The 26,868-nt window shown below is 40.5% G+C and overlaps 2 protein-coding genes across 5 annotated transcripts; one reads left to right on the top strand and one right to left on the bottom strand.

Moving 5' to 3' along the window:
- LOC117329889 (N-acetylglucosamine-6-phosphate deacetylase-like) lies at positions 1–26,708 on the bottom strand. Of its 4 annotated transcripts, XM_033888105.1 has the most exons (11): positions 26,669–26,708; positions 21,493–21,594; positions 20,847–21,065; positions 18,898–19,037; positions 17,324–17,378; positions 16,738–16,947; positions 14,994–15,082; positions 7,829–7,973; positions 5,357–5,486; positions 3,927–3,973; positions 1–1,541 (listed from the first exon to the last, which is right to left on the bottom strand). In XM_033888105.1, the coding sequence occupies exons 3-11, from the start codon at positions 21,052–21,054 to the stop codon at positions 1,351–1,353; spliced, it is 1,215 nt and encodes a 404-aa protein (XP_033743996.1). In that variant the 5' UTR covers positions 21,055–21,065; positions 21,493–21,594; positions 26,669–26,708; the 3' UTR covers positions 1–1,350. The 4 variants fall into 4 exon arrangements, with proteins under 4 accessions (XP_033743996.1, XP_033743993.1, XP_033743995.1 ...); XM_033888102.1 differs by lacking the exons at positions 1–1,541; positions 3,927–3,973; positions 5,357–5,486 and adding an exon at positions 6,144–6,755; XM_033888104.1 differs by lacking the exons at positions 1–1,541; positions 3,927–3,973; positions 5,357–5,486; positions 26,669–26,708 and adding exons at positions 6,144–6,755; positions 26,538–26,650.
- LOC117330220 (putative uncharacterized protein DDB_G0282133) lies at positions 23,022–25,652 on the top strand. Its single transcript, XM_033888441.1, has one exon. The coding sequence runs from the start codon at positions 23,022–23,024 to the stop codon at positions 25,650–25,652; it is 2,631 nt and encodes an 876-aa protein (XP_033744332.1).
- Positions 26,709–26,868: the final 160 nt, after the last annotated feature.

The raw sequence follows: 26,868 nt of genomic DNA, 5'->3' as shown, positions 1-26,868 counted from the left end.
TAATATCAAACTGTTTATTAGTCAACGACAGACACATTACTATCATTTGGTGCCTCAGTGGCTAGAAACTCATCTTAAAATGAGTCTTCATTCCATAAATAACATGTTAACTGTATTATTTGGAGGACAAAATCAAAAAGCCGCCATTTTGATGTGCCATTTCATATTCATGATTTAATGTCACTTTCCATATCATGACATCACGATCAGATCGGACGAGTACAGCCAATGTTCTCCAGTTTGGTAGATATTGTAATAAGCTAGTGACACGTGCCGGAAAAGTGCCAATTATTTTATTATTTAATTTTTTTTTTGGCGAGGGTCCAAGGCCCCCAGCGGGTCCAGGGCAGCGCCCTGGCAGGGGGTTCCAGGGGGCAAAGCGCCAGGACACCCAGGACCCCCCCCCCCCCCCCCCCTGGAATCGCTAGTGCTGGGAACAAATATGACAAAATTGTTATGAGGAATGGCGAGTAGACAAACAGCAGCCTGATCATTTACTAAAACAGGGATGTTAAATTCCATTTGGTTGTCAGAGTAGTTCATGGGTATTATATTCCATGTAATACCACCTTGTAAACATTCTGTAGAAAACACTTCTGTACATCTGTATGTATAAATAATCAGTATTTATAACATTTTAACCGCAATTATAGCTAAATTAATACCACACAAATACTACAAGTTATATATCCTAGCTTCTTAGAGGAAATAATACCAATTATACATCGTAGCTTTTAAGGGAAATATTACCATTCATACATCGTAGCTTCTTGGGGGAAATATTACCAATTATACATCGTAGCTTCTTCGGGGAAATATTACCAAATATACATCGTAGCTTCTTTTGGGAAATATTTACCATTTATACATTGTAGCTTCTTAGGAGAAATGCTGGTCCCATGTTTTATTTAGGGGAGAGCTTGTGATTGACATAACTGATGTCATGGTAACAAACCATACATAAACAACCAGATCTACATGTACGTGTTAAAATGTCACCAATTAAATATAAATATAACTCACATATGACTTACTCCTCATTAACATAATACCGCAATAAATTCCACAATTAAAATATGGCTATCAATGATATTTATAATCACCTTCCCGTAACACAATATACCGTAATACACATGGCAGAATTATCGTCATAACCAATAAAAAGTTTCTAATGATACGAGAAATACATAACTTTTTACTATTTCCAATGATACGGGGAATACATAAGTTTTTACTGGTAAAACAATAAAATGTTTCCAATGATACGAGAAATACATAAGTTTTTACTGGTAAAACAATAAAAAGTTTCTAATGATACGAGAAATACATATGTTTTTACTGGTAAAACCTTCAAGTCTCTGTGTCATTACTTTTCCACACAAGTTCCCCAGCTATGTATGTTGATTTAATATTTAACATATCATCCACCAGGATAAAGTCAGCATCACTATTGTAGCCTAAAGTCCCTTTCCTGTTAGTTATTCCAAGAAGCTGAGCTGGGTGTAGGGAAGCTGATTCCAAAGCCAAGACCTTACCGCAATCTGTGGAATAAAAAATATTTTAGGTCAATCAACATCCTGTAGACCAATATACAAAGTGACTGATAACAAGATGCCCAGAGGGCCTGTATTGCTCACCTGGATGGATTTAACAAAACATAAAAATAATGTTCAATTCCTTAATAGCTTTACTTATTGAATTTGAACAATGCTATATATGGTTATGGGGTGTGGATCTCAACTAGGGATGCTACGAGTAAAATATGAGCAATATTTTTCTAAGTTCCAGAGAAGAAATTCTTTATAGCAAAGGTAGATAAATTGCTCCCGCTCCTGCACCTCAGCCCCCAGGGGGTCAGCCCCACAGTTTGAAGCTTTTGACTCCCAGCCACCTAGGGATGCTACAACTGAAATATAAATGTCATACATTGCTAAGTTCCAGAGAAGAAACTGTTAATATCAATATTGGACCCCTCTTGGCCTTCCCCTCAGCCCCGCCATTTGTATAATTTTGAATCCTCACGCCAGACAAATATGAACAATATCCATTGTTTTGTTACAGAGAAGAATTTGTTTATATCAATTTAGCCAAATCGACCCTACCCCTCAGGCCCCCCGAGAGGTCAGCCCTGCATTTGTAAACTTCTTTTGAATCCTTATCCCAATGGACACTTGTAGGTTATAAAACCAAAACTGAACAAAGTAGAACTGTAGGCCACAGACTAACAGTAGGCCACAGTCTAACTGTAGGCCACAGACTAACAGTAGGCCACAGACTAACTGTAGGCCACAGTCTTACTGTAGGCCACAGTCTTACTGTAGGCCACAGACTAACTGTAGGCCACAGACTAACTGTAGGCCACAGTCTAACTGTAGGCCACAGACTAACTGTAGGCCACAGACTAACAGTAGGCCACAGACTAACTGTAGGCCACAGACTAACAGTAGGCCACAGACTAACAGTAGGCCACATACTAACAGTAGGCCACAGACTAACAGTAGGCCACAGACTAACAGTAGGCCACAGACTAACTGTAGGCCACAGACTAACATGTAGGCCACAGACTAACAGTGGGCCACAGACTAACAGTGGGCCACAGACTAACAGTAGGCCAAAGACTAACTGTAGACCACAGACTAACTGTAGGCCACAGACTAACAGTAGGCCACAGACTAACAGTAGGCCACAGACTAACTGTAGGCCACAGACTAACAGTAGGCCATAGTAACTGTAGGCCACAGACTATATAGGCCACAGACTAACAGTAGGCCACAGACTAACAGTAGGCCACAGACTAACAGTAGGCCTTAGACTAACAGTAGGCCACATACTATGTAGGCCACAGACTAACTGTAGGCCACAGACTAACAGTAGGCCACAGACTAACAGTAGGCCACAGACTAACAGTAGGCCACAGACTTACTGAAGGCCATAGACTAACTGTAGGCCACAGACTAACTGTAGGCCACAGACTAACAGTAGGCCACAGACTAACAGTAGGCCACAGACTAACAGTAGGCCACAGACTTACTGAAGGCCACAGACTAACTGTAGGCCACATACTAACTGTAGGCCACAGACTAACAGTAGGCCACAGACAAACAGTAGGCCAAAGACTAACCGTAGACCACAGACTTACAGTAGACCACAAACTAACAGTAGGCTACAGACTAACAGTAGGCCATAGTAACTGTAGGCCACAGACTAACAGTAGGACACAGACTATATAGGCCACAGACTAACAGTAGGCCACAGACTAACAGTAGGCCTTAGACTAACAGTAGGCCACATACTATGTAGGCCACAGACTAACTGTAGGCCACAGACTAACTGTAGGCCACAGACTAACTGTAGGCCACAGACTAACAGTAGGCCACAGACTAACAGTAGGCCACAGACTTACTGAAGGCCACAGACTAACTGTAGGCCACAGACTAACTGTAGGCCACAGACTAACAGTAGGCCACAGACTAACAGTAGGCCACAGACTTACTGAAGGCCACAGACTAACTGTAGGCCACAGACTAACTGTAGGCCACAGACTAACAGTAGGCCACAGACAAACAGTAGGCCAAAGACTAACCGTAGACCACAGACTTACAGTAGACCACAAACTAACAGTAGGCTACAGACTAACAGTAGGCCACAGACTAACAGTAGGCCACAGACAAACAGTAGGCCAAAGACTAACCATAGACCACAGACTTACAGTAGACCACAGACTAACAGTAGGCTACAGACTAACAGTAGGCCACAGACAAACAGTAGGCCAAAGACTAACCGTAGACCACAGACTTACAGTAGACCACAGACTAACAGTAGGCTACAGACTAACAGTAGGCCACAGACTAACAGCCTGACACAAAGGCTTCACCATCATCATTATGTTGTCCCCAACTTTAAATGAATGTAAATATGTCAATTACCTGTTGCTTTTGCTAAATGTCGAACACACTTATCCATGGTCACAATGCTGTAAACAAAATAGTAAACAAATCATCACAATTCTGTAAAGAAATAACAGTAAAAAATCATCACACTTCTGTAAACAAAAAACAGTAAAAAATCATCACACTTCTGTAAACAAAAAACAGTAAAAAATCATCACATTTCTGTAAACATAGATATCACAAAGATATCATTAGTGTCACAAACTATACAATTAATGTCACAAACTACACAATTAATTATTAGTGTCACAAACTACACAATTAGTGTCACAAACTACACAATTAGTGTCACAAACTACACAATTAATGTCACAAACTACACAATTAGTGTCACAAACTACACAATTAATGTCACAAACTACACAATTAGTGTCACAAACTACACAATTAGTGTCACAACTACACATTAGTGTCACAAACTACACAATTAGTGTCACAAACTACACAATTAGTGTCACAAACTACACAATTAGTGTCACAAACTACACAATTAGTGTCACAAACTACACAATTAGTGTCACAAACTACACAATTAGTGTCACAAACTACACAATTAATGTCACAAACTACACAATTAGTGTCACAAACAACACAATTAATGTCACAAACTACACAATTAGTGTCACAAACTACACAATTAGTGTCACAAACTACACAATTATTAGTGTCACAAACTACACAATTAGTGTCACAAACTACACAATTAGTGTCACAAACTACACAATTAATGTCACAAACTACACAATTAGTGTCACAAACAACACAACTAGTGTCACAAACAACACAACTAGTGTCACAAACAACACAACTAGTGTCACAAACAACACAATTAATGTCACAAACTACATAATTAGTGTCACAAACTACACAATTTAGAATTAGTGTCACAAACTACACAATTAGTGTCACAAACTACACAATTAGTGTCACAAACTACATAATTAGTGTCACAAATAAACAATTAGTGTCACAAACTACACAATTAGTGTCACAAACTACACAATTAGTGTCACAAACAACACAATTAGTGTCACAAACAACACAATTAATGTCACAAACTACACAATTAGTGTCACAAACAACACAATTAGTGTCACAAACAACATAATTAGTGTCACAAACTACACAATCATTAGTGTCACAAACTACACAACTAGTGTCACAAACAACACAATTAGTGTCACAAACTACACAATTAGTGTCACAAACAACACAATTAGTGTCACAAACTACACAATTATTAGTGTCACAAACTACACAATTAGTGTCACAAACTACACAACTAGTGTCACAAACAACACAATTAGTGTCACAAACTACACAATTAGTGTCACAAACAACACAATTAGTGTCACAAACTACACAATTATTAGTGTAAGCGAACACTTAAAACAGTTGAGATTTACCTTCCACACAGGGTATTGGTTCCTGCTATTACCGCACGTTTTCCTTTGATTTCCACTGTCTGTGATCCAATTTGATGTTTACCAGCTAAGAGCCCCATAGCTGGTATAGCGTCTGTCACGAGGACTAGGCCTGAAATGATGTTATAAATCATACAAAAAGGATAATATATCTGTGTACACCTGGTATAGCGTCTGTCACGAGGACTAGGCCTGAAATGATGTTATAAATCATACAAAAAGGATAATATATCTGTGTACACCTGGTATAGCGTCTGTCACGAGGACTAGGCCTGAAATGATGTTATAAATCATACAAAAAGGATAATATATCTGTGTACACCTGGTATAGCGTCTGTCACGAGGACTAGGCCTGAGGTGATGTTACAAATCATACAAAAAGGATAATATATCTGTGTACACCTGGTATAGCGTCTGTCACGAGGACTAGGCCTGAGGTGATGTTACAAATCATACAAAAAGGATAATATATCTGTGTACACCTGGTATAGCGTCTGTCACGAGGACTAGGCCTGAGGTGATGTTACAAATCATACAAAAAGGATAATATATCTGTGTACACCTGGTATAGCGTCTGTCACGAGGACTAGGCCTGAGGTGATGTTACAAATCATACAAAAAGGATAATATATCTGTGTACACCTGGTATAGCGTCTGTCACGAGGACTAGGCCTGAGGTGATGTTACAAATCATACAAAAAGGATAATATATCTGTGTACACCTGGTATAGCGTCTGTCACGAGGACTAGGCCTGAGGTGATGTACAAATCATACAAAAAGGATAATATATCTGTGTACACCTGGTATAGCGTCTGTCACGAGGACTAGGCCTGAGGTGATGTTACAAATCATACAAAAAGGATAATATATCTGTGTACACCTGGTATAGCGTCTGTCACGAGGACTAGGCCTGAGGTGATGTTACAAATCATACAAAAAGGATAATATATCTGTGTACACCTGGTATAGCGTCTGTCACGAGGACTAGGCCTGAGGTGATGTTACAAATCATACAAAAAGGATAATATATCTGTGTACACCTGGTATAGCGTCTCACGAGGACTAGGCCTGAGGTGATGTTACAAATCATACAAAAAGGATAATATATCTGTGTACACCTGGTATAGCGTCTCACGAGGACTAGGCCTGAGATGATGTTATAAATCATACAAAAAGGATAATATATCTGTGTACACCTGGTATAGCGTCTCACGAGGACTAGGCCTGAGGTGATGTTACAAATCATACAAAAAGGATAATATATCTGTGTACACCTGGTATAGCGTCTCACGAGGACTAGGCCTGAGGTGATGTTACAAATCATACAAAAAGGATAATATATCTGTGTACACCTGGTATAGCGTCTCACGAGGACTAGGCCTGAGATGATGTTACAAATCACATAAAATGGATAATGTATTTGTGAACATCAGGTACACCTAGTAAATCCTACTTATTAGGCTTCATCATCATCATCATCATCATCATCATCATCATCCACACTCGATATATCACCATTTTCATGATATACATTCAGATACATATTTATCTATATTGCCATTAAATGGATTTGCAATAAAGCAGTACATGTTCCCTACCGGCCCCTGTTGGAAAATAGTCACAGTGACCTTGACCCAAAAACCATGAATCTCGAACTTGATCTGTAGCTCATGTGACCTTGACCAAAAAAACACGAAACTTGAACTTGATCTGTCGCTCATGTGACCTTGACCCAAAACCCACGAAACTTGAACTTGATCTGTCGCTCATGTGACCTTGATCCAAAACCCATGAAACTTGAACTTGATCTGTCGCTCATGTGACCTTGACCCAAAACCCACGAAACTTGAACTTGATCTGTCGCTCATGTGACCTTGACCCAAAACCCACGAAACTTGAACTTGATCTGTCGCTCATGTGACCTTGACCCAAAACCCACGAAACTTTAACTTGATCTGTAGCTCGTACTGAAGTTACTTACTTTCACCAACACAATATTACCTTGAAGCACTACTGAGAAAAATATGGAAAACTGAGTGGACAGTGATACAGACAAGATCCACTTATGAGGTGAAATCTTTTGTCGGAGAACTTGTGAGGTGCAAGACACAAGTTTTAATTTGATATGGACATCACATTTAATTTCCGTTCATTCCGTCGCTAAAAAAGCACATGCGCAGTGAGATTTAATGATGAATTATGAAAAAAAAAAAACAAATTTACATTAACTTTCCTCTCCTATAGGCGACAAAGACTTTTGCACGGAATGAATCGTTAATTCACCCCACAAGTATATCTGAGTGAGTGCGGACGGATGGACGGACAGACAGGGAGAAAACCTATAGTCCCCCTGGTTTCACTGGTAGAGGACTAATAAAATTGGGGTAATAAAACCACTGCTTAGTAGTTGATCTAATAATATCTGCTTAGAGTAATTGGTTTGAAGCTCAGACCTTTAGGATCGACCCTGTGTGCGATCCTTAGGGCAGCAGGATGAGTGTGGATCCCATCAGCAATGAGGCCATAGTAAACCTTCTTGTCCGAAGGAATCATCTTGCTGGTCAGTAATCCTATCAGGTGAGGGTCACGATGGTGAAACTGGAAAATATCACACACAAAAATATCACACACAAAAATATCAAACCTGGTCAGTAATCCTTACAAGTGAGGGTCACGATGGTGAAACTGGAAATCAGATATCATGTGTGATCATTGAAGGATCCAATCACCTTTTGCATTCCTATGAAAGAATGATCCCTGAGGGATCTGACCTGTATCTGTGGTCCCACAAACAAGAGATCTGTGGAAGATCTTACCAGTATCTGTGGTCCCACAAACAAGAGATTTGTGGAAGATCTTACCAGTATCTGTGGTCCCACAAACAAGAGATCTGTGGAAGATCTTACCAGTATCTGTGGTCCCACAAACAAGAGATCTGTGAAAGATCTTACCAGTATATGTGGTCCTACAAACAAGAGACCAGTGAGAGATCTTACCAGTATCTGTGATCACACAAACAAGAGATCTGTGGAAGATCTTACCAGTATCTGTGGTCCCACAAACAAGAGATCTGTGAAAGATCTTACCAGTATCTGTGGTCCTACAAACAAGAGACCAGTGAGAGATCTTACCAGTATCTGTGGTCCCACAAACAAGAGATCTGTGGAAGATCTTACCAGTATCTGTGGTCCTACAAACAAGAGACCAGTGAGAGATCTTACCAGTATCTGTGATCACACAAACAAGAGATCTGTGAAAGATCTTACCAGTATCTGTGGTCCCACAAACAAGAGATCTGTGAAAGATCTTACCAGTATCTGTGGTCCCACAAACAAGAGACCAGTGAGAGATCTCACAAACAAGAGATCAGTGAGAGATCTGACAAACAAGAGATCAGTGAGAGATCTGACCAGTATCTGTGGTCCCACAAACAAGAGATCAGTGAGAGATCTTACCAGTACTTGAGGTCTTTTGAACAGGCATACAGCTGAGGAATACTTGAGCAACATATGTCCCATACTAGTCCATGTAAGTTAAAACAAGAGGCCCAGGGGCCTTAACGGTCATCTGACTCTAAATTAAAAACCTTATATAATTGTAGTATGTATTCTCTGTAGCAAGTATATAGTGGCACCGTTTGCCATGGTGGCCATCTTGGATTTCTGACCGACCCAATAAATAACAACACTTGGTTAGGGCCATTTCAGGATCATTTCTGGTAAGTTACAGCTGAATCCCATTGGGGGAATTTGAGAAGAAGTTTAAAATAGGCATTGTTCAGGATAACCATGATTGCACAATCATGTTACAAATGGCCGCCATGGCTGCCAAGCCAATGATTTTTTGAGGCGGAAAAATATTAACACTTTGTTGGCACTCCTTCCTTAAAATCCTCACCAATTTCCAACTCAAAGGCACCAGTGGAACTGGAGAAGAAGTTTAAAATGTGTTTTTCAAGATGGCTGCCATGGTGGCCATCTTGTATTTCAGACCAACCCGAAAAATAACAACACTTGGTCGGCATCATATCAGGATCATTTCAGGCAAGTTTCAGCTTAATAGCACTGGTGGAACTGGAGAAGAAGTTTAAAATGTGTTTTTCAAGATGGCGGCCACGGCGGCCATCTTGGATTTCGGACCGACCCGAAAAATAACAACACTTGGTCAGGGCCATCTCAGGATCATTTCAGGCAAGTTTCGGCTTAAAAGCACTGGTGGAACTGGAGAAGAAGTTTAAAATGTGTTTTTCAAGATGGCGGCCACGGCGGCCATCTTGGATTTCGGACCGACCCGAAAAATAGCAACACTTGGTCGGCATCATATCAGGATCATTTCAGGCAAGTTTCAGCTTGATAGCACTGGTGGAACTGGAGAAGAAGTTTAAAATGTGTTTTTCAAGATGGCGGCCACGGCGGCCATCTTGGATTTCGGACCGACCCGAAAAATAACAACACTTGGTCAGGGCCATCTCAGGATCATTTCAGGCAAGTTTCGGCTTAAAAGCACTGGTGGAACTGGAGAAGAAATTTAAAATGTGTTTTTCAAGATGGCGGCCACGGCGGCCATCTTGGATTTCGGACCGACCCGAAAAATAGCAACACTTGGTCGGCATCATATCAGGATCATTTCTGGCAAGTTTCAGCTTGATAGCACTGGTGGAACTGGAGAAGAAGTTTAAAATGTGTTTTTCAAGATGGCGGCCACGGCGGCCATCTTGGATTTCGGACCGACCCGAAAAATAACAACACTTGGTCAGGGCCATCTCAGGATCATTTCAGGCAAGTTTCGGCTTAAAAGCACTGGTGGAACTGGAGAAGAAGTTTAAAATGTGTTTTTCAAGATGGCGGCCACGGCGGCCATCTTGGATTTCGGACCGACCCGAAAAATAGCAACACTTGGTCGGCATCATATCAGGATCATTTCAGGCAAGTTTCAGCTTAATAGCACTGGTGGAACATGAGAAGAAGTTTAAAATGTGTTTTTCAAGATGGCGGCCACGGCGGCCATCTTGGATTTCGGACCGACCCGAAAAATAACAACACTTGGTCAGGGCCATCTCAGGATCATTTCAGGCAAGTTTCGGCTTAAAAGCACTGGTGGAACTGGAGAAGAAGTTTAAAATGTGTTTTTCAAGATGGCGGCCACGGCGGCCATCTTGGATTTCGGACCGACCCGAAAAATTGCAACACTTGGTCGGCATCATATCAGGATCATTTCAAGCAAGTTTTAACTTAATAGAACTGGTGGAACTGGAGAAGAAGTTTAAAATGTGTTTTTCAAGATGGCGGCTATGGCAGCCATCTTGGATTTCGGACTGACCCGAAAAATAACAACACTTTGTCAGGATCATTTCAGGCAAGTTTCACTTTAATAGCACTGGTGGAACTGGAGAAGAAGTTTAAAATGTGTTTTTCAATATGGTGGCCACGGCGGCCATCTTGGATTTCGGACCGACCCAAAAAATAACAACACTTGGTCGGCATCATATCAGGATCATTTCAGGCAAATTTCAGCCCAATAGCACTGGTGGAACATGAGAAGAAGTTTAAAATGTGTTTTCAAAATGGCGGCTATGGCGGCCATCTTGGATTTCGGACCGACCCGAAAAATAACAACACTTAGTCAGGGCCATCTCAGGATCATTTCAGGCAAGTTTCAGTTTAATAGCACTGGTGGAACTGGAGAAGAAGTTTAAAATGTGTTTTTCAAGATGGCGGCCACGGTGGCCATCTTTGATTTCGGACCGACCCGAAAAATAACAACACTTGGTCGGCATCATATCAGGATCATTTCAGGCAAATTTCAGCCCAATAGCACTGGTGGAACTTCAGAAGAAGTTTAAAATGTGTTTTCGAAATGGCGGCTATGGCGGCCATCTTGGATTTCGGACCGACCCGAAAAATAACAACACTTGGTCAGGGCCATCTCAGGATCATTTCAGGCAAGTTTCAGTTTAATAGCACTGGTGGAACTGGAGAAGAAGTTTAAAATGTGTTTTTCAAGATGGCGGCTATGGCGGCCATCTTGGATTTCGGACCGACCGGAAAAATAACAACACTTGGTCAGCATCATATCAGGATCATTTCAGACAAATTTCAGCCCAATAGCACTGGTGGAACTTGAGAAGAAGTTTAAAATGTGTTTTTCAAGATGGCGGCTATGGCGGCCATCTTGGATTTTGGACCGACCCGAAAAATAACAACACTTGGTCAGGACCATCTCAGGATCATTTCTGGCAAGTTTCAGCTCAATAGCACTGGTGGAACATGAGAAGAAGTTTAAAATGTGTTTTCAAAATGGCGGCTATGGCGGCCATCTTGGATTTCGGACCGACCCGAAAAATAACAACACTTGGTCAGGACCATCCCAGCATCATTTCAGGCAAGTTTCAGCTCAATCCCACTGGTGGAACTTGAGAAGAAGTTTGAAATGTGAAAAGTTTACGCACGGCGCACGGCAGACGGCGGACGGCGCACGACGACGGACGAAACATGATGACTATAGGTCATCCTGACCCTTCGGGTCAGATGACCTAATAAAGCTTACAAGAAATCACATAAGGATCTTTGTACCCACCCTTGAATGATCTTAATCATCATATCATCATAAATCATTTGAAAATATGGGAGAATGAAGATAAAGAAAGATCAATTACAAGAAATAGCAATAGTAAACTTCAACTGTAAAAATCCAAGATGGCCACCTCTCAGCCATTTTGTTTTCTGGATAAGACTCAAAATTCAATGGGCACAAAACCTACACATGAAGTTTGAGAAATATCTCTCCAGTACTAGACGTAGCAAAAACATTCATGTAAAAATATTAGACAGATCCTTGAATGTTTCATTTTAACACAATCCCAACAGACATGAGGTCATGATAATATTGTAACTTATTGGTAACATGGCGTTAAACATGTGTGTGATGGCCTTAACTTACCGGTAACATGACCTTAACTTATCGGTAACATGGCGTTAAACATGTGTGTGATGACCTTAACTTACCGGTAACATGGCCTTAACTTACCGGTAACATGGCCTCAACTTACCGGTAACATGACCTTAACTTACCGGTAACATGACCTTAACTTACCGGTAACATGACCTTAACTTACCGGTAACATGACCTTAACTTACCGGTAACATGGCCTTAACTTACCGGTAACATGACCTTAACTTACCGGTAACATGACCTTAACTTACCGGTAACATGACCTTAACTTACCGGTAACATGACCTTAACTTACCGGTAACATGACCCTAACTTACTGGTAACATGACCTTAACTTACCGGTAACATGACCTTAACTTACCGGTAACATGACCTTAACTTACCGGTAACATGGCCTTAACTTACCGGTAACATGACCTCAACTTTCCGGTAACATGACCTTAACTTACCGGTAACATGACCTTAACTTACCGGTAACATGACCCTAACTTACCGGTAACATGACCCTAACTTACCGGTAACATGACGTTAACTTACCGGTAACATGGCGTTAAACAGATGTGTGATGGCCTCAACTTACCGGTAACATGACCTCAACTTACCGGTAACATGGCCTTAACTTACCGGTAACATGGCCTTAACTTACCGGTAACATGACCTTAACTTACCGGTAACATGGCGTTAAACAGATGTGTGATGGCCTCAACTTACCGGTAACATGACCTCAACTTACCGGTAACATGGCCTTAACTTACCGGTAACATGGCCTTAACTTACCGGTAACATGACCTTAACTTACCGGTAACATGGCCTTAACTTACCGGTAACATGGTGTTAAACAGATGTGTGATGGCCTCAACTTACCGGTAACATGACCTTAACTTACCGGTAACATGACCTTAACTTACCGGTAACATGGTGTTAAACCGGTGTGTGATGGCCTCAACTTACCGGTAACATGACCTTAACTTACCGGTAACATGACCTTAACTTACCGGTAACATGGCCTTAACTTACCGGTAACATGACCTTAACTTACCGGTAACATGACCTTAACTTACCGGTAACATGACCCTAACTTACCGGTAACATGGCCTTAACTTACCGGTAACATGACCTTAACTTACCGGTAACATGACCTTAACTTACCGGTAACATGACCCTAACTTACCGGTAACATGACCTTAACTTACCGGTAACATGGCCTTAACTTACCGGTAACATGACCCTAACTTACCGGTAACATGACCTTAACTTACCGGTAACATGACCTTAACTTACCGGTAACATGACCCTAACTTACCGGTAACATGACCCTAACTTACCAGTAACATGACCTTAACTTACCAGTAACATGACCCTAACTTACCGGTAACATGACCTTAACTTACTGGTAACATGACCTTAACTTACCGGTAACATGACCTTAACTTACTGGTAACATGACCCTAACTTACCGGTAACATGACCTTAACTTACCGGTAACATGACCCTAACTTACCGGTAACATGACCTTAACTTACCGGTAACATGACCTTAACTTACCGGTAACATGACCTTAACTTACCGGTAACATGACCTTAACTTACTGGTAACATGACCTCAACTTACCGGTAACATGGCCTTAACTTACCGGTAACATGACCTTAACTTACTGGTAACATGACCCTAACTTACCGGTAACATGACCCTAACTTACCGGTAACATGACCCTAACTTACCGGTAACATGACCTTAACTTACCGGTAACATGACCTTAACTTACCGGTAACATGACCCTAACTTACCGGTAACATGACCTTAACTTACCGGTAACATGACCTTAACTTACCGGTAACATGACCCTAACTTACCGGTAACATGACCCTAACTTACCGGTAACATGACCTTAACTTACCGGTAACATGACCCTAACTTACCGGTAACATGACCTTAACTTACTGGTAACATGACCCTAACTTACCGGTAACATGACCCTAACTTACCGGTAACATGACCCTAACTTACCGGTAACATGACCTTAACTTACCGGTAACATGACCTTAACTTACCGGTAACATGACCCTAACTTACCGGTAACATGACCTTAACTTACCGGTAACATGACCTTAACTTACCGGTAACATGACCCTAACTTACCGGTAACATGACCCTAACTTACCGGTAACATGACCTTAACTTACCGGTAACATGACCCTAACTTACCGGTAACATGACCTTAACTTACCGGTAACATGACCTTAACTTACCGGTAACATGACCCTAACTTACCGGTAACATGACCCTAACTTACCGGTAACATGACCCTAACTTACCGGTAACATGACCTTAACTTACCGGTAACATGACCCTAACTTACCGGTAACATGACCTTAACTTACCGGTAACATGACCTTAACTTACTGGTAACATGACCCTAACTTACCGGTAACATGACCCTAACTTACCGGTAACATGACCCTAACTTACCGGTAACATGACCTTAACTTACCGGTAACATGACCTTAACTTACCGGTAACATGACCCTAACTTACCGGTAACATGACCCTAACTTACCGGTAACATGACCCTAACTTACCGGTAACATGGCCTCAACTTACCGGTAACATGACCTTAACTTACCGGTAACATGGCCTTAACTTACCGGTAACATGACCTTAACTTACCGGTAACATGGCGTTAAACAGGTGTGTGATGAAGGATGCACCGTTACCTACAGCCGTCTCCCCCTGGATCAGGTTAGAAGTGGAATGACCTAGGTAGTCGTAAAAGTCAATGTAAGTGTGGAACTATAAATATTGATTATTATATTGATATATGTGTGTATGTAGGAATATACATTTTGTATATTACGTACTCTATGAGTGAATGAGAATGCAAAATATGAACATTAATGTAATACTGTCGCTGTGTGTTATGTGTATGTGATTATACATGTATATGTATTATACACCATGATTTCAAAATAAAAAATGAATTATAAAAAAAAAAGTAAATATTGATTCCAAACAACACAATTAAGTACAAAAGCTGAAAAGCAATTGAAGCAAGCACTATGAATTAGAAAGTACTGTATAAAGTTTGAGTTTGTTCAGCCAAAGGAAACCATAGTTGTTGCACGAAAATAAAAGTGCTGACAGGGAGACTGACAGACATGATGACAACTATAATTATGAAATGAGCCCTATGATAGACTGGGGGTTTAATGAGCCCTATGATAGACTGGGGGTTTAATGAGCCCTATGATAGACTGGGGGTTTAATGAGCCCTATGATAGACTGGGGGTTTAATGAGCCCTATGATAGACTGGGGGTTTGGGGAGATTCAATGTAGGATTAGTTTCATAGATTTCATATGAAATGCACACAAATAAAAGATTCTGTCTTTGGTGATGTCATAATGCAAGCGACGTAGTACGTTACGATGCAATGGTACGAATTTGAATCTTTGTGGGGTAGTTGTGGGGGTAATTGTGGGTAATTGTGGGGTATTTGTGGGGGTAATTGTGGGGGAAATTGTGGGGGTAATTGTGGGAGTAATTGTGAGGGGTAATTGTAGGGTAATTGTAGGGTAATTGTGGGGTAATTGTGGGGGGTAATTGTAGCGTAATTGTGTGGGGGTAATTGTGGGTAATAGTGGGGTAATTGAGGGGTAATTGTTGGGTGATTGTAGGGTAATTGTGGGTAATTGTGGGGGTTAATTGTGGGGGGAATTGTGGGGTAATTGTGGGGGTTAATTGTGGGGGTTAATTGTGGGGTAAGTGTGGGTAATTGTGGGTAATTGTGGGGGTTAATTGTGGGGTTAATTGTGGGGTAATTGTGGGGGGGAATTGTGGGGGGAATTGTGGGGTAATTGTGGGGGTTAATTGTGGGTAAGTGTGGGTAATTGTGGGGTAATTGTGGGGGTTAATTGGGGGGTTTAATTGTGGGGTAAGTGTGGGTAATTGTGGGGTTATTGTGGGGGTTAATTGTGGGGGTAATTGTGGGTAATTGTGGGTAATTGTGGGGTAATTGTGGGGTAATTGTGTGGGGTAATTGTGGGGTAATTGTGGGGGGTAATTGTGGGGTAATTTTGGGGTAATTAAGGGGGTAATTGTGGGGGGTAATTGTGGGGTAATTGTGGGGTAATTGTGGGGGTAATTGTGGGGTAATTGTGGGGGGTAATTGTGGGGGTAATTGTGGGGGTAATTGTGGGGGTTAATTGTGGGGGTAATTGTGGGGTAATTGTGGGGGGTAATTGTGGGGGGGTAATTGTGGGGGGTAATTGTGGGTAATTGTGGGGTAATTGTGGGGTAATTGTGGGGGTAATTGTGGGGTAATTGTGGGATATTTGTGGAGTAATTGTGGGGTAATTGAAAAGTAATTGTGGGGTAAGTGTGGGGTAACAATTTCTTAATAAACGTAACAGTACCAACAGACACAACGATTCCTCTGTGGACGAGTTCCTTGATGACCTCTTCTGACCTTTCATGCTCGGGAGCCAGAGTGACGATAACTGTGTTATCCAGGGTACCATACATCTCCAGCACATCAGAAAATCCATTGGTGAATTCTCGGATGAATGATTCATTATGAGCGCCTTTCTTCTCCTTGTTGATAAATGGCCCCTCAAGATGTAACCCTATAATGATTTAGAATCAATGGTTAGGTTGGTAACATCATCATTTATTTCAGAAACTTTCTCAAAAATTCTTTCATCCATATTACAGAATTACCAAACATGGCATCACATGACCCAGATGACATCACATGACCTGGGTGGCATCACATGACCTGGATGACATCACATGACCTGTGTGACATCACATGACCTGTGTGTCATCACATGACCTGGGTGACATCACATGACCTGTGTGACATCACATGACCTGGGTGACATCACATGACCTGGGTGACATCACATGACCTGGGTGACATCACATGATCTGGGTGACATCACATGACCTGGATGACATTAAAATACTATCGCTATACACCAGATGATGCTGTATATCTACCTAAAACTCCAGCACCGCTTCTTCCACCATTGCTTTTCTTAATTCCTGGTAATATCTGAAATAGTAAAGGCATCATAATTGAAAACCAGAAACAGAATCATCAGTAAAAAGAAATGTGTTTATCTTATCCTCAAGTGTGACACCCACAGAAAAATGTTTATCTAATCCTCGAGTGTGACACCCACAGAAATATGTTTATCTAATCATCGAGTGTGACACCCACAGAAATATGTTTATCTAATCCTCGAGTGTGACAGCCACAGAAATATGTTTATCTAATCCTCGAGTGTGACACCCACAGAAATATGTTTATCTAATCCTCGAGTGTGACAGCCACAGAAATATGTTTATCTAATCCTCGAGTGTGACAGCCACAGAAATATGTTTATCTAATCCTCGAGTGTGACAGCCACAGAAATATGTTTATCTAATCCTCGAGTGTGACACCCACAGAAATATGTTTATCTAATCCTCGAGTGTGACAGTCACAGAAATATGTTTATCTAATCCTCGAGTGTGACACCCACAGAAATATGTTTATCTAATCCTTGAGTGTGACACCCACAGAAATATGTTTATCTAATCCTCGAGTGTGACACCCACAGTAATATGTTTATCTAATCCTCGAGTGTGACACCCACAGAAATATGTTTATCTAATCCTCGAGTGTGACAGCCACAGAAATATGTTTATCTAATCCTCGAGTGTGACACCCACAGAAATATGTTTATCTAATCCTCGAGTGTGACAGCCACAGAAATATGTTTATCTAATCCTCGAGTGTGACACCCACAGAAATATGTTTATCTAATCCTCGAGTGTGACAGCCACAGAAATATGTTTATCTAATCCTCGAGTGTGACACCCACAGAAATATGTTTATCTAATCCTCGAGTGTGACACCCACAGATATATGTCTGATTTAATGTTAGGCAAATCATTATGTTGGCACAAAACATGTCTGATATAATCCGACTTGGTATCATTAACTTTCTATATTACTTTGTTACATGTAACATCAATCTAACATTTCTATATCTTTAATAGTTTTAAAGGCACCTGTATCAAACAATAGGCTCACGGGCCTTAACGATCATCTGACTTAAACAGACCCAGTGGCACTATAGTGATACTTACAACAATTTGGATTGTGCAATACTGTATGTTGGACATCTTGGATAAGTGAGTAACAAAAAAACAAGAATGGTCAGAACCATCTCTGGATCCTTTCAGTAAATTTCAAGCTAAATGCAACAGGTGGAAATGGAGAAGAAGTTCAAAATATTGTTCTGAAGATGGTGGTCATGATGGCAGTCTTGGATTTTGGAGCGACTCGAAAAATAACAACACTTGTTAATTGGTTATGACCATCTCAGGATCATTTCAGGAAAGTTTGACCGGAATCCTACTGGTGGAACATGGTTATATATAAGTTTAAAATGTGGAAAATTCATAGACACTGTAATTGTATGCTTCTGAAAACCAACCGTGGCTTTGACCTGAGATTATATTCTTGGCTCTGACCTGAGAATACATTTGTGGCTATGACCTGATAATACATTTGTGACTCTGACCTCAGAATATGTTTGTCTCGAGCAGGTGACCAGTGTCGGACAGAAGGAAGTAACCCCATGCTCCAGTAAACCTTTGGCTACCTTTCCGACTCCCTTCTCAATATCAGTCACATCCGCAGAGAAGTCCACACCAAATGCTCCTGTAATTCAGTAAAGACAGTCAGGTTATAATGTACAATGATAATTCAGGTTTTCCCTGTAAATAATGTATTATACACTGTACTTCACTCCAAGTTAGTTTGTTTTTTTGTTTGGCATTCAATGCACACAGAAAGGAATTACCATTGATCTGTACGTCTATAAATCCAGGGGAGATAATCGACCAACTTTTACCACTGATCTGTACGTCTATAAATCCAGGGGAGATAATCACACCAACTCTTACAATTGATCTGTACGTCTATAAATCCAGGGGAGATAATCACACCAACTCTTACCATTGATCTGTACGTCTATAAATCCAGGGGAGATAATACCACCAACTCTTACAATTGATCTGTACGTCTATAAATCCAGGGGAGATAATCACACCAACTCTTACAATTGATCTGTACGTCTATAAATACAGGGGAGATAATCACACCAACTCTTACCATTGATCTGTACGTCTATAAATCCAGGGGAGATAATCACACCAACTCTTACAATTGATCTGTACGTCTATAAATACAGGGGAGATAATCACACCAACTCTTACCATTGATCTGTACGTCTATAAATTCAGGGGAGATAATCGACCAACTCTTACCATTAATCTGTACATCTATAAATACAGGGGAGATAATCGACCAACTCTTACCATTGATCTGTACGTCTATAAATCCAGGGGAGATAATCGACCAACTCTTACCACTGATCTGTACGTCTATAAATCCAGGGGAGATAATCCCACCAACTCTTACTATTGATCTGTACGTCTATAAATCCAGGGGAGATCTGTACGTCTATTAATCCAGGGGAGATAATCACACCAACTCTTACCATTGATCTGTACGTCTATAAATCCAGGGGAGATAATCACACCAACTCTTACCATTGATCTGTACGTCTATAAATCCAGGGGAGATAATCGACCAACTCTTACCATTGATCTGTACGTCTATAAATCCAGGGGAGATAATCGACCATCTCTTACCATTGATCTGTACGTCTATAAATCCAGGGGAGATAATCACACCAACTCTTACCATTGATCTGTACGTCTATAAATCCAGGGGAGATAATCCCACCAACTCTTACCATTGATCTGTACCTCTATAAATCCAGGGGAGATAATCACACCAACTTTTAACATTGATCTGTACGTCCATAAATACAGGGGAGATAATCGCACTCTTACCATTGATCTGTACGTCTATAAATCCAGGGAAGATAATCACACCAACTCTTACCATTGATCTGTACGTCTATAAATCCAGGGGAGACAATCACACCAACTATTACCATTGATCTGTACGTCTATAAATCCAGGGGAGATAATCGCACCAACTCTTACCATTGATCTGTACGTCTATAAATCCAGGGGAGATAATCGACCAACTCTTACCATTAATCTGTACGTCTATAAATCTAGGGGAGAAAATCACACCAACTCTTACCATTGATCTGTACGTCTTTAAATCCAGGGGAGATAATCGCACTCTTACCATTGATCTGTACATCTCTAAATCCAGGGGAGATAATCGCACTCTTACCATTGATCTGTACGTCTATAAATCCAGGGGAGATAATCCCTCCAACTCTTACCATTGATCTGTATGTCTATAAATCCAGGGGAGATAATCGACCAACTCTTACCATTGATCTGTACGTCTATAAATACAGGGGAGATAATCACACCAACTCTTACCATTGATCTGTACGTCTATAAATCCAGGGGAGATAATCGCACTCTTACCATTGATCTGTACGTCTATAAATCCAGGGGAGATAATCACACCAACTCTTACCATTGATCTGTACGTCTATAAATCCAGGGGAGATAATCATTCCACCACAATCTATCTGTTCATCAGCTGCAACTTTCTCCTCAAAAAATAGTTTTTCAGGGTTGATGATTTTTCCAGCCCTAACCCAGAGATCGTCCTCAACCAGCTGGTGATTACGTAACAGACGACAGTTCACAAACTGGTAAACAAGGTCACCTCGAGATGACATGGCGTTTTCAGCTGAAATCCATACAGATTATTTTTGTGGTATTGTAGTACATGTATTGATTTCTCAGCATGGGAAAAGAACATGCCACATTAAACCTTTCATGTACTCTTTACATAAAGATGCACACAGATTATAAATAAAAAGTTCTGCATCTGTAGTAAGGACTAATAACTAAATATCTTTGAATATAATTAATAAATTTCCAGTTTATTGATATTTTTACCCATGACAATTATTCTATGGGTATTATAAAAACTTGACAATTGTGTATGAACACCGGGCAGCTCACATAGGCTCAATGGTTTCATTTTTGGTGATTATGCCAAATACAATATTTTAATATTAATACACGTATATGCACAATATTTTGTGGAACCACATATTTCAAAAACAGTGTACAGTGGTACAGAAATCCTATAAAACTTGACTGATATTTACCTATGTGTGTTGGCCTGTCTTAGACATGTACAGCCGGGGATTCTTATCAGCTGTCAGGGATTCATCTAGTAGGTCAAGTTATAACCAGCAATCAGGCTTCACCTGGAAAAGTAAATAAATCATTAAATCCTAGGTATACCTACAGTATATCTACAGTATATCTACATACATATATACTGTGCTCAAAGTGAAAGTAAGATATAACATACAGGAATTCTACATTGGATATATATACAACCGGGTGACATCAACTTGGAAGAGTTTCTATTTCAACAAAGTGAATTAAAACAGATGAAAATACAACAACATCAATGTATCACAGCACTATTATTATTATGTTGGGATAGCCACCAAGATAATCATAGATATAGACTTTCATCAATGATGTAGACTACTAGACTTACATCACATATATAGACTTACATCACATATATAGACTTATATCACAGATATAGACTAACATCACAGATATAGACTTATATCACAAATATAGACTAACATCACAGATATAGACTTACATCACAGATATAGACTTACATCACAGATATAGACTTACATCACATATATAGACTAACATCACAGATATAGGCTTATATCACAGATATAGACTAAAATCACATATATAGACTTATATCACAAATATAGACTTACATCACAGATATAGACTAACATCACATATATAGACTTACATCACAGATATAGACTTACATCACATATATAGACACACATCACAGATATAAACTTACATCACAGATATAAACTTACATCACAAATATAGACTTACATCATAGATATAGACTTACATCAGATATATACTTTCATCAGATATATAGACTTACATCATGGATATAGACTTTCATCAGATATATAGACTTACATCACAGATATACTTACATCACAGATATACTTACATCACAGATATAGACTTACATCAGATATAGACTTACATCACAGATATAGACTTTCATCAGATATATAGACTTACATCACAGATATACTTACATCAGATATATACTTACATCACAGATATAGACATGCATCAGATATATAGACTTACATCACAGATATAGACTTACATCAGATATATACTTACATCACATATATAGACTTACATCAGGTATAGACTAACATCAGATATATAGACTTACATCAGATATAGACTTACATCACAGATATAGACTTACATCAGATATAGACTTACATCATAGATAATATAGACTTACATCAGATATATAGACTTACATCATAGATATAGACTTACATCACATATATAGACTTACATCACAGATATAGACTTACATCACAGATATAGACTTACATCAGATATAGACTTACATCACAAATAAAGACTTACATAGGAAGAGAAAAATCTAAGAATGAACACTATCACACAAGTGTATTGATATACAAATTGCTTCATGGGGAAGCACCTGATTATTCAGCATCTTTGTTAACTCCTGTATCAACAAGGATGGCTGTTCAAAAGGTCAGGCAAACATGCTGTTAAGGCATTGCACATCCCCCAGGATATGGAGGTTTGTGGGACTTCTAGTCCAAAAATAGAAACTGGGACACTGTGTCCAATTAAGGATACTGAGACATCCAGTCACAATAAGTATACTGAGATATCCCATCACAATAAGGATACTGAGACATCCAGTCACAATAAGGATACTGAGACACTACGTCACAATAAGGATATTGAGACATTCCATCACAATAAGGATACTGAGACATCCTGTCACAATAAGGATACTGAGACACAACGTCACAATAAGGATACTGAGACATCGCGTCACAATAAGGATACTGAGACACAACGTCACAATAAGGATACTGAGACATCCTGTCACAATAAGGATACTGAGACACAACGTCACAATAAGGATATTGAGACATCCCGGCACAATAAGGATACTGAGACATCCCGTCACAATAAGGATACTGAGACATCCGGTCACAATAAGGATACTGAGACATCCCGTCACAATAAGGATACTGAGACATCCTGGCACAATAAGGATACTGTGACATCCTGGCACAATAAGGATACTGAGACATCCCATCACAATAAGGATACTGAGACGTCCCGTCACAATAAGGATACTGGGACATCCCGTCACAATAAGGATAGCAAAACATCCCGTCACAATAAGGATACTGAGACATCCCGTCACAATAAGGATACTGGGACATCCAGTCACAATAAGGATACTGAGACATCCCGTCACAATAAGGATACTGAGACATCCAGTCACAATAAGGATACTGAGACATCCCGTCACAATAAGGATAGCAAAACATCCCGTCACAATAAGGATACTGAGACATCCCGTCACAATAAGGATACTGGGACATCCAGTCACAATAAGGATACTGAGACATCCCGTCACAATAAGGATACTGAGACATCCAGTCACAATAAGGATACTGGGACATCCCATCACAATAAGGATACTGAGACACTACGTCAAAATAAGGATACTGAGATATCCCATCACAATAAGGATAATGAGACATCCCGTCACAATAAGGATACTGAGACAATACGTCACAATAAGGATACTGAGACATCCCGGCACAATAAGGATACTGAGACATCCCGGCACAATAAGGATACTGAGACACTACGTCACAATAAGGATACTGAGACACTACGTCACAATAAGGATACTGAGACACTATGTCACAATAAGGATACTGAGACATCCCGTCACAATAAGGATACTGTGACATCCCGTCACAATCAGGATACTGAGACAATACGTCACAATAAGGATATTGAGACATCCCATCACAATAAGGATACTGAGACATCCCATCACAATAAGGATACTGAGACACAACGTCACAATAAGGATACTGAGACATCGCGTCACAATAAGGATACCGAGACACTATGTCACAATAAGGATACTGAGATATCCCATCACAATAAGGATACTGGGACATCCCGTCACAATAAGGATACTAGGACATCCCATCACAATAAGGATACTGAGACATCCCATCACAATAAGGATACTGAGACGTCCCGTCACAATAAGGATACTGGGACATCCCGTCACAATAAGGATAGCAAAACATCCCGTCACAATAAGGATACTGAGACATCCTGGCACAATAAGGATACTGGGACATCCCGTCACAATAAGGATACTGAGACATCCAGTCACAATAAGGATACTGGGACATCCCGTCACAATAAGGATACTGAGACGTCCCGTCACAATAAGGATACTGAGACGTCCAGTCACAATAAGGATACTGTGACATCCCGTCACAATCAGGATACTGAGACAATACGTCACAATAAGGATATTGAGACATCCCATCACAATAAGGATACTGAGACATCCCATCACAATAAGGATACTGAGACACAACGTCACAATAAGGATACTGAGACATCGCGTCACAATAAGGATACCGAGACACTATGTCACAATAAGGATACTGAGATATCCCATCACAATAAAGATACTGGGACATCCCGTCACAATAAGGATACTAGGACATCCCATCACAATAAGGATACTGAGACATCCCATCACAATAAGGATACTGAGACGTCCCGTCACAATAAGGATACTGGGACATCCCGTCACAATAAGGATAGCAAAACATCCCGTCACAATAAGGATACTGAGACATCCTGGCACAATAAGGATACTGTGACATCCTGGCACAATAAGGATACTGAGACATCCCATCACAATAAGGATACTGAGACGTCCCGTCACAATAAGGATACTGGGACATCCCGTCACAATAAGGATAGCAAAACATCCCGTCACAATAAGGATACTGAGACATCCTGGCACAATAAGGATACTGGGACATCCCGTCACAATAAGGATACTGAGACGTCCCGTCACAATAAGGATACTGAGACGTCCAGTCACAATAAGGTTACTGGGACATCCCGTCACAATAAGGATACTGAGATATCCCGTCACAATAAGGTTACTGGGACATCCAGTCACAATAAGGATACTGAGACATCCTGTCACAATAAGGATACTGAGACACTACGTCACAATAAGGATAATGAGACATCCCGTCACAATAAGGATACTGGGACATCCCGTCTCACTAAGGACCCTGGGACTTTTATTCCAATTCAAATACTTGGACACTTAGTTGTAGTAAGGACATAAGGTCTAACAGATCAAGTAATAATGACCTTAATTTGGACTTTAAGTCCCAAATAGGATACAACTTCGGATGTGCAGGTAGTTCAGGTTAGGGCACGTCCATGATCATGGTGAAAATGAAACAGATTTTTTTTCTCACCTTTACGTAACATATCGTATGTAGTATCGAACGATCTGGTCGACGCCAATATAGGAAATAGCTATGTAAAAGTTCCAGGAGTAGTAGTGTGCAGCCAGCCGGGATCGAACCCGCGACCCTCGGCTTACTGGTCCGCTGCTCTACCGACTGAGCTAAAGGGAAATTCCCCCTAGCCGGAAGCTAGAAGGCGACCATACAACTATGTACAGTATTTACAATTAAAACCTGGCCTGCCACACTACTCCCTCCTTCAAACGTGTTCGCCCCCGAACACACCAACCCAGGTTCTCTCTCCAAGGAAGCCTCTTGCTTTCACGTGGAGTGGTCTGCGGCACCAATGTAAAAGTTCCAGGAGTAGTAGTGTGCAGCCAGCCGGGATCGAACCCGCGACCCTCGGCTTACTGGTCCGCTGCTCTACCGGCTGAGCTAAAGGGAAATTCCCCCTAGTCGGAAGCTAGAAGGCGACCATACAACTATGTACAGTATTTACAATTAAAACCTGGCCTGCCACAGCTACATGTAGCTGAACATAGGTTTCTAAAAAGTTTATTTTCCATTGTAGGTGACCGACATGCCGCAATTACAGCCAATTTCTGAGTAAACCACCTATTTTTGACTGCTATGTCGTGTACTTTGTAATTTAGTTCTATGATTTACAACGTTCGACCAAATTTCGTCTGCTGTACTGTATAGATCTACACAAGGTTTAATTAATTCATTATAACATATACATATTTCCTGTGATTTACCTAAATCGTTGATATAAACAGAGACGCAGAATGAAAACCTTGTATATATATATATATAATATCATGATCAATGTTCTTACAAAACAAAAACATTTCGTAGTAGGCCTATCACACTGTATTCACACACCTACCATCAGTCTCCGGCACTCGGAACACCTCGGCCGATTTCTCCGATTCTCTACGGTCATCTAACATGACTGTAGAGAATCGGCCGAGGTGTTCCGAGTGCAGTCTCCGGATTCACGTTTCTATCGAAGCTTTTGATTGGTTTATATTGTACCAATTAACCAATCAAATGATCTAAGAAGTAACACGGAAGTGAACTCGCAAT

This window comes from Pecten maximus, chromosome 6 (genome assembly GCF_902652985.1).
Source record: "Pecten maximus chromosome 6, xPecMax1.1, whole genome shotgun sequence".
NCBI lineage: Eukaryota > Metazoa > Mollusca > Bivalvia > Pectinida > Pectinidae > Pecten > Pecten maximus.
The sequence above is the reverse complement of the archived record's forward strand: the minus strand, read 5'-3'. Positions and strand labels throughout refer to the sequence as shown.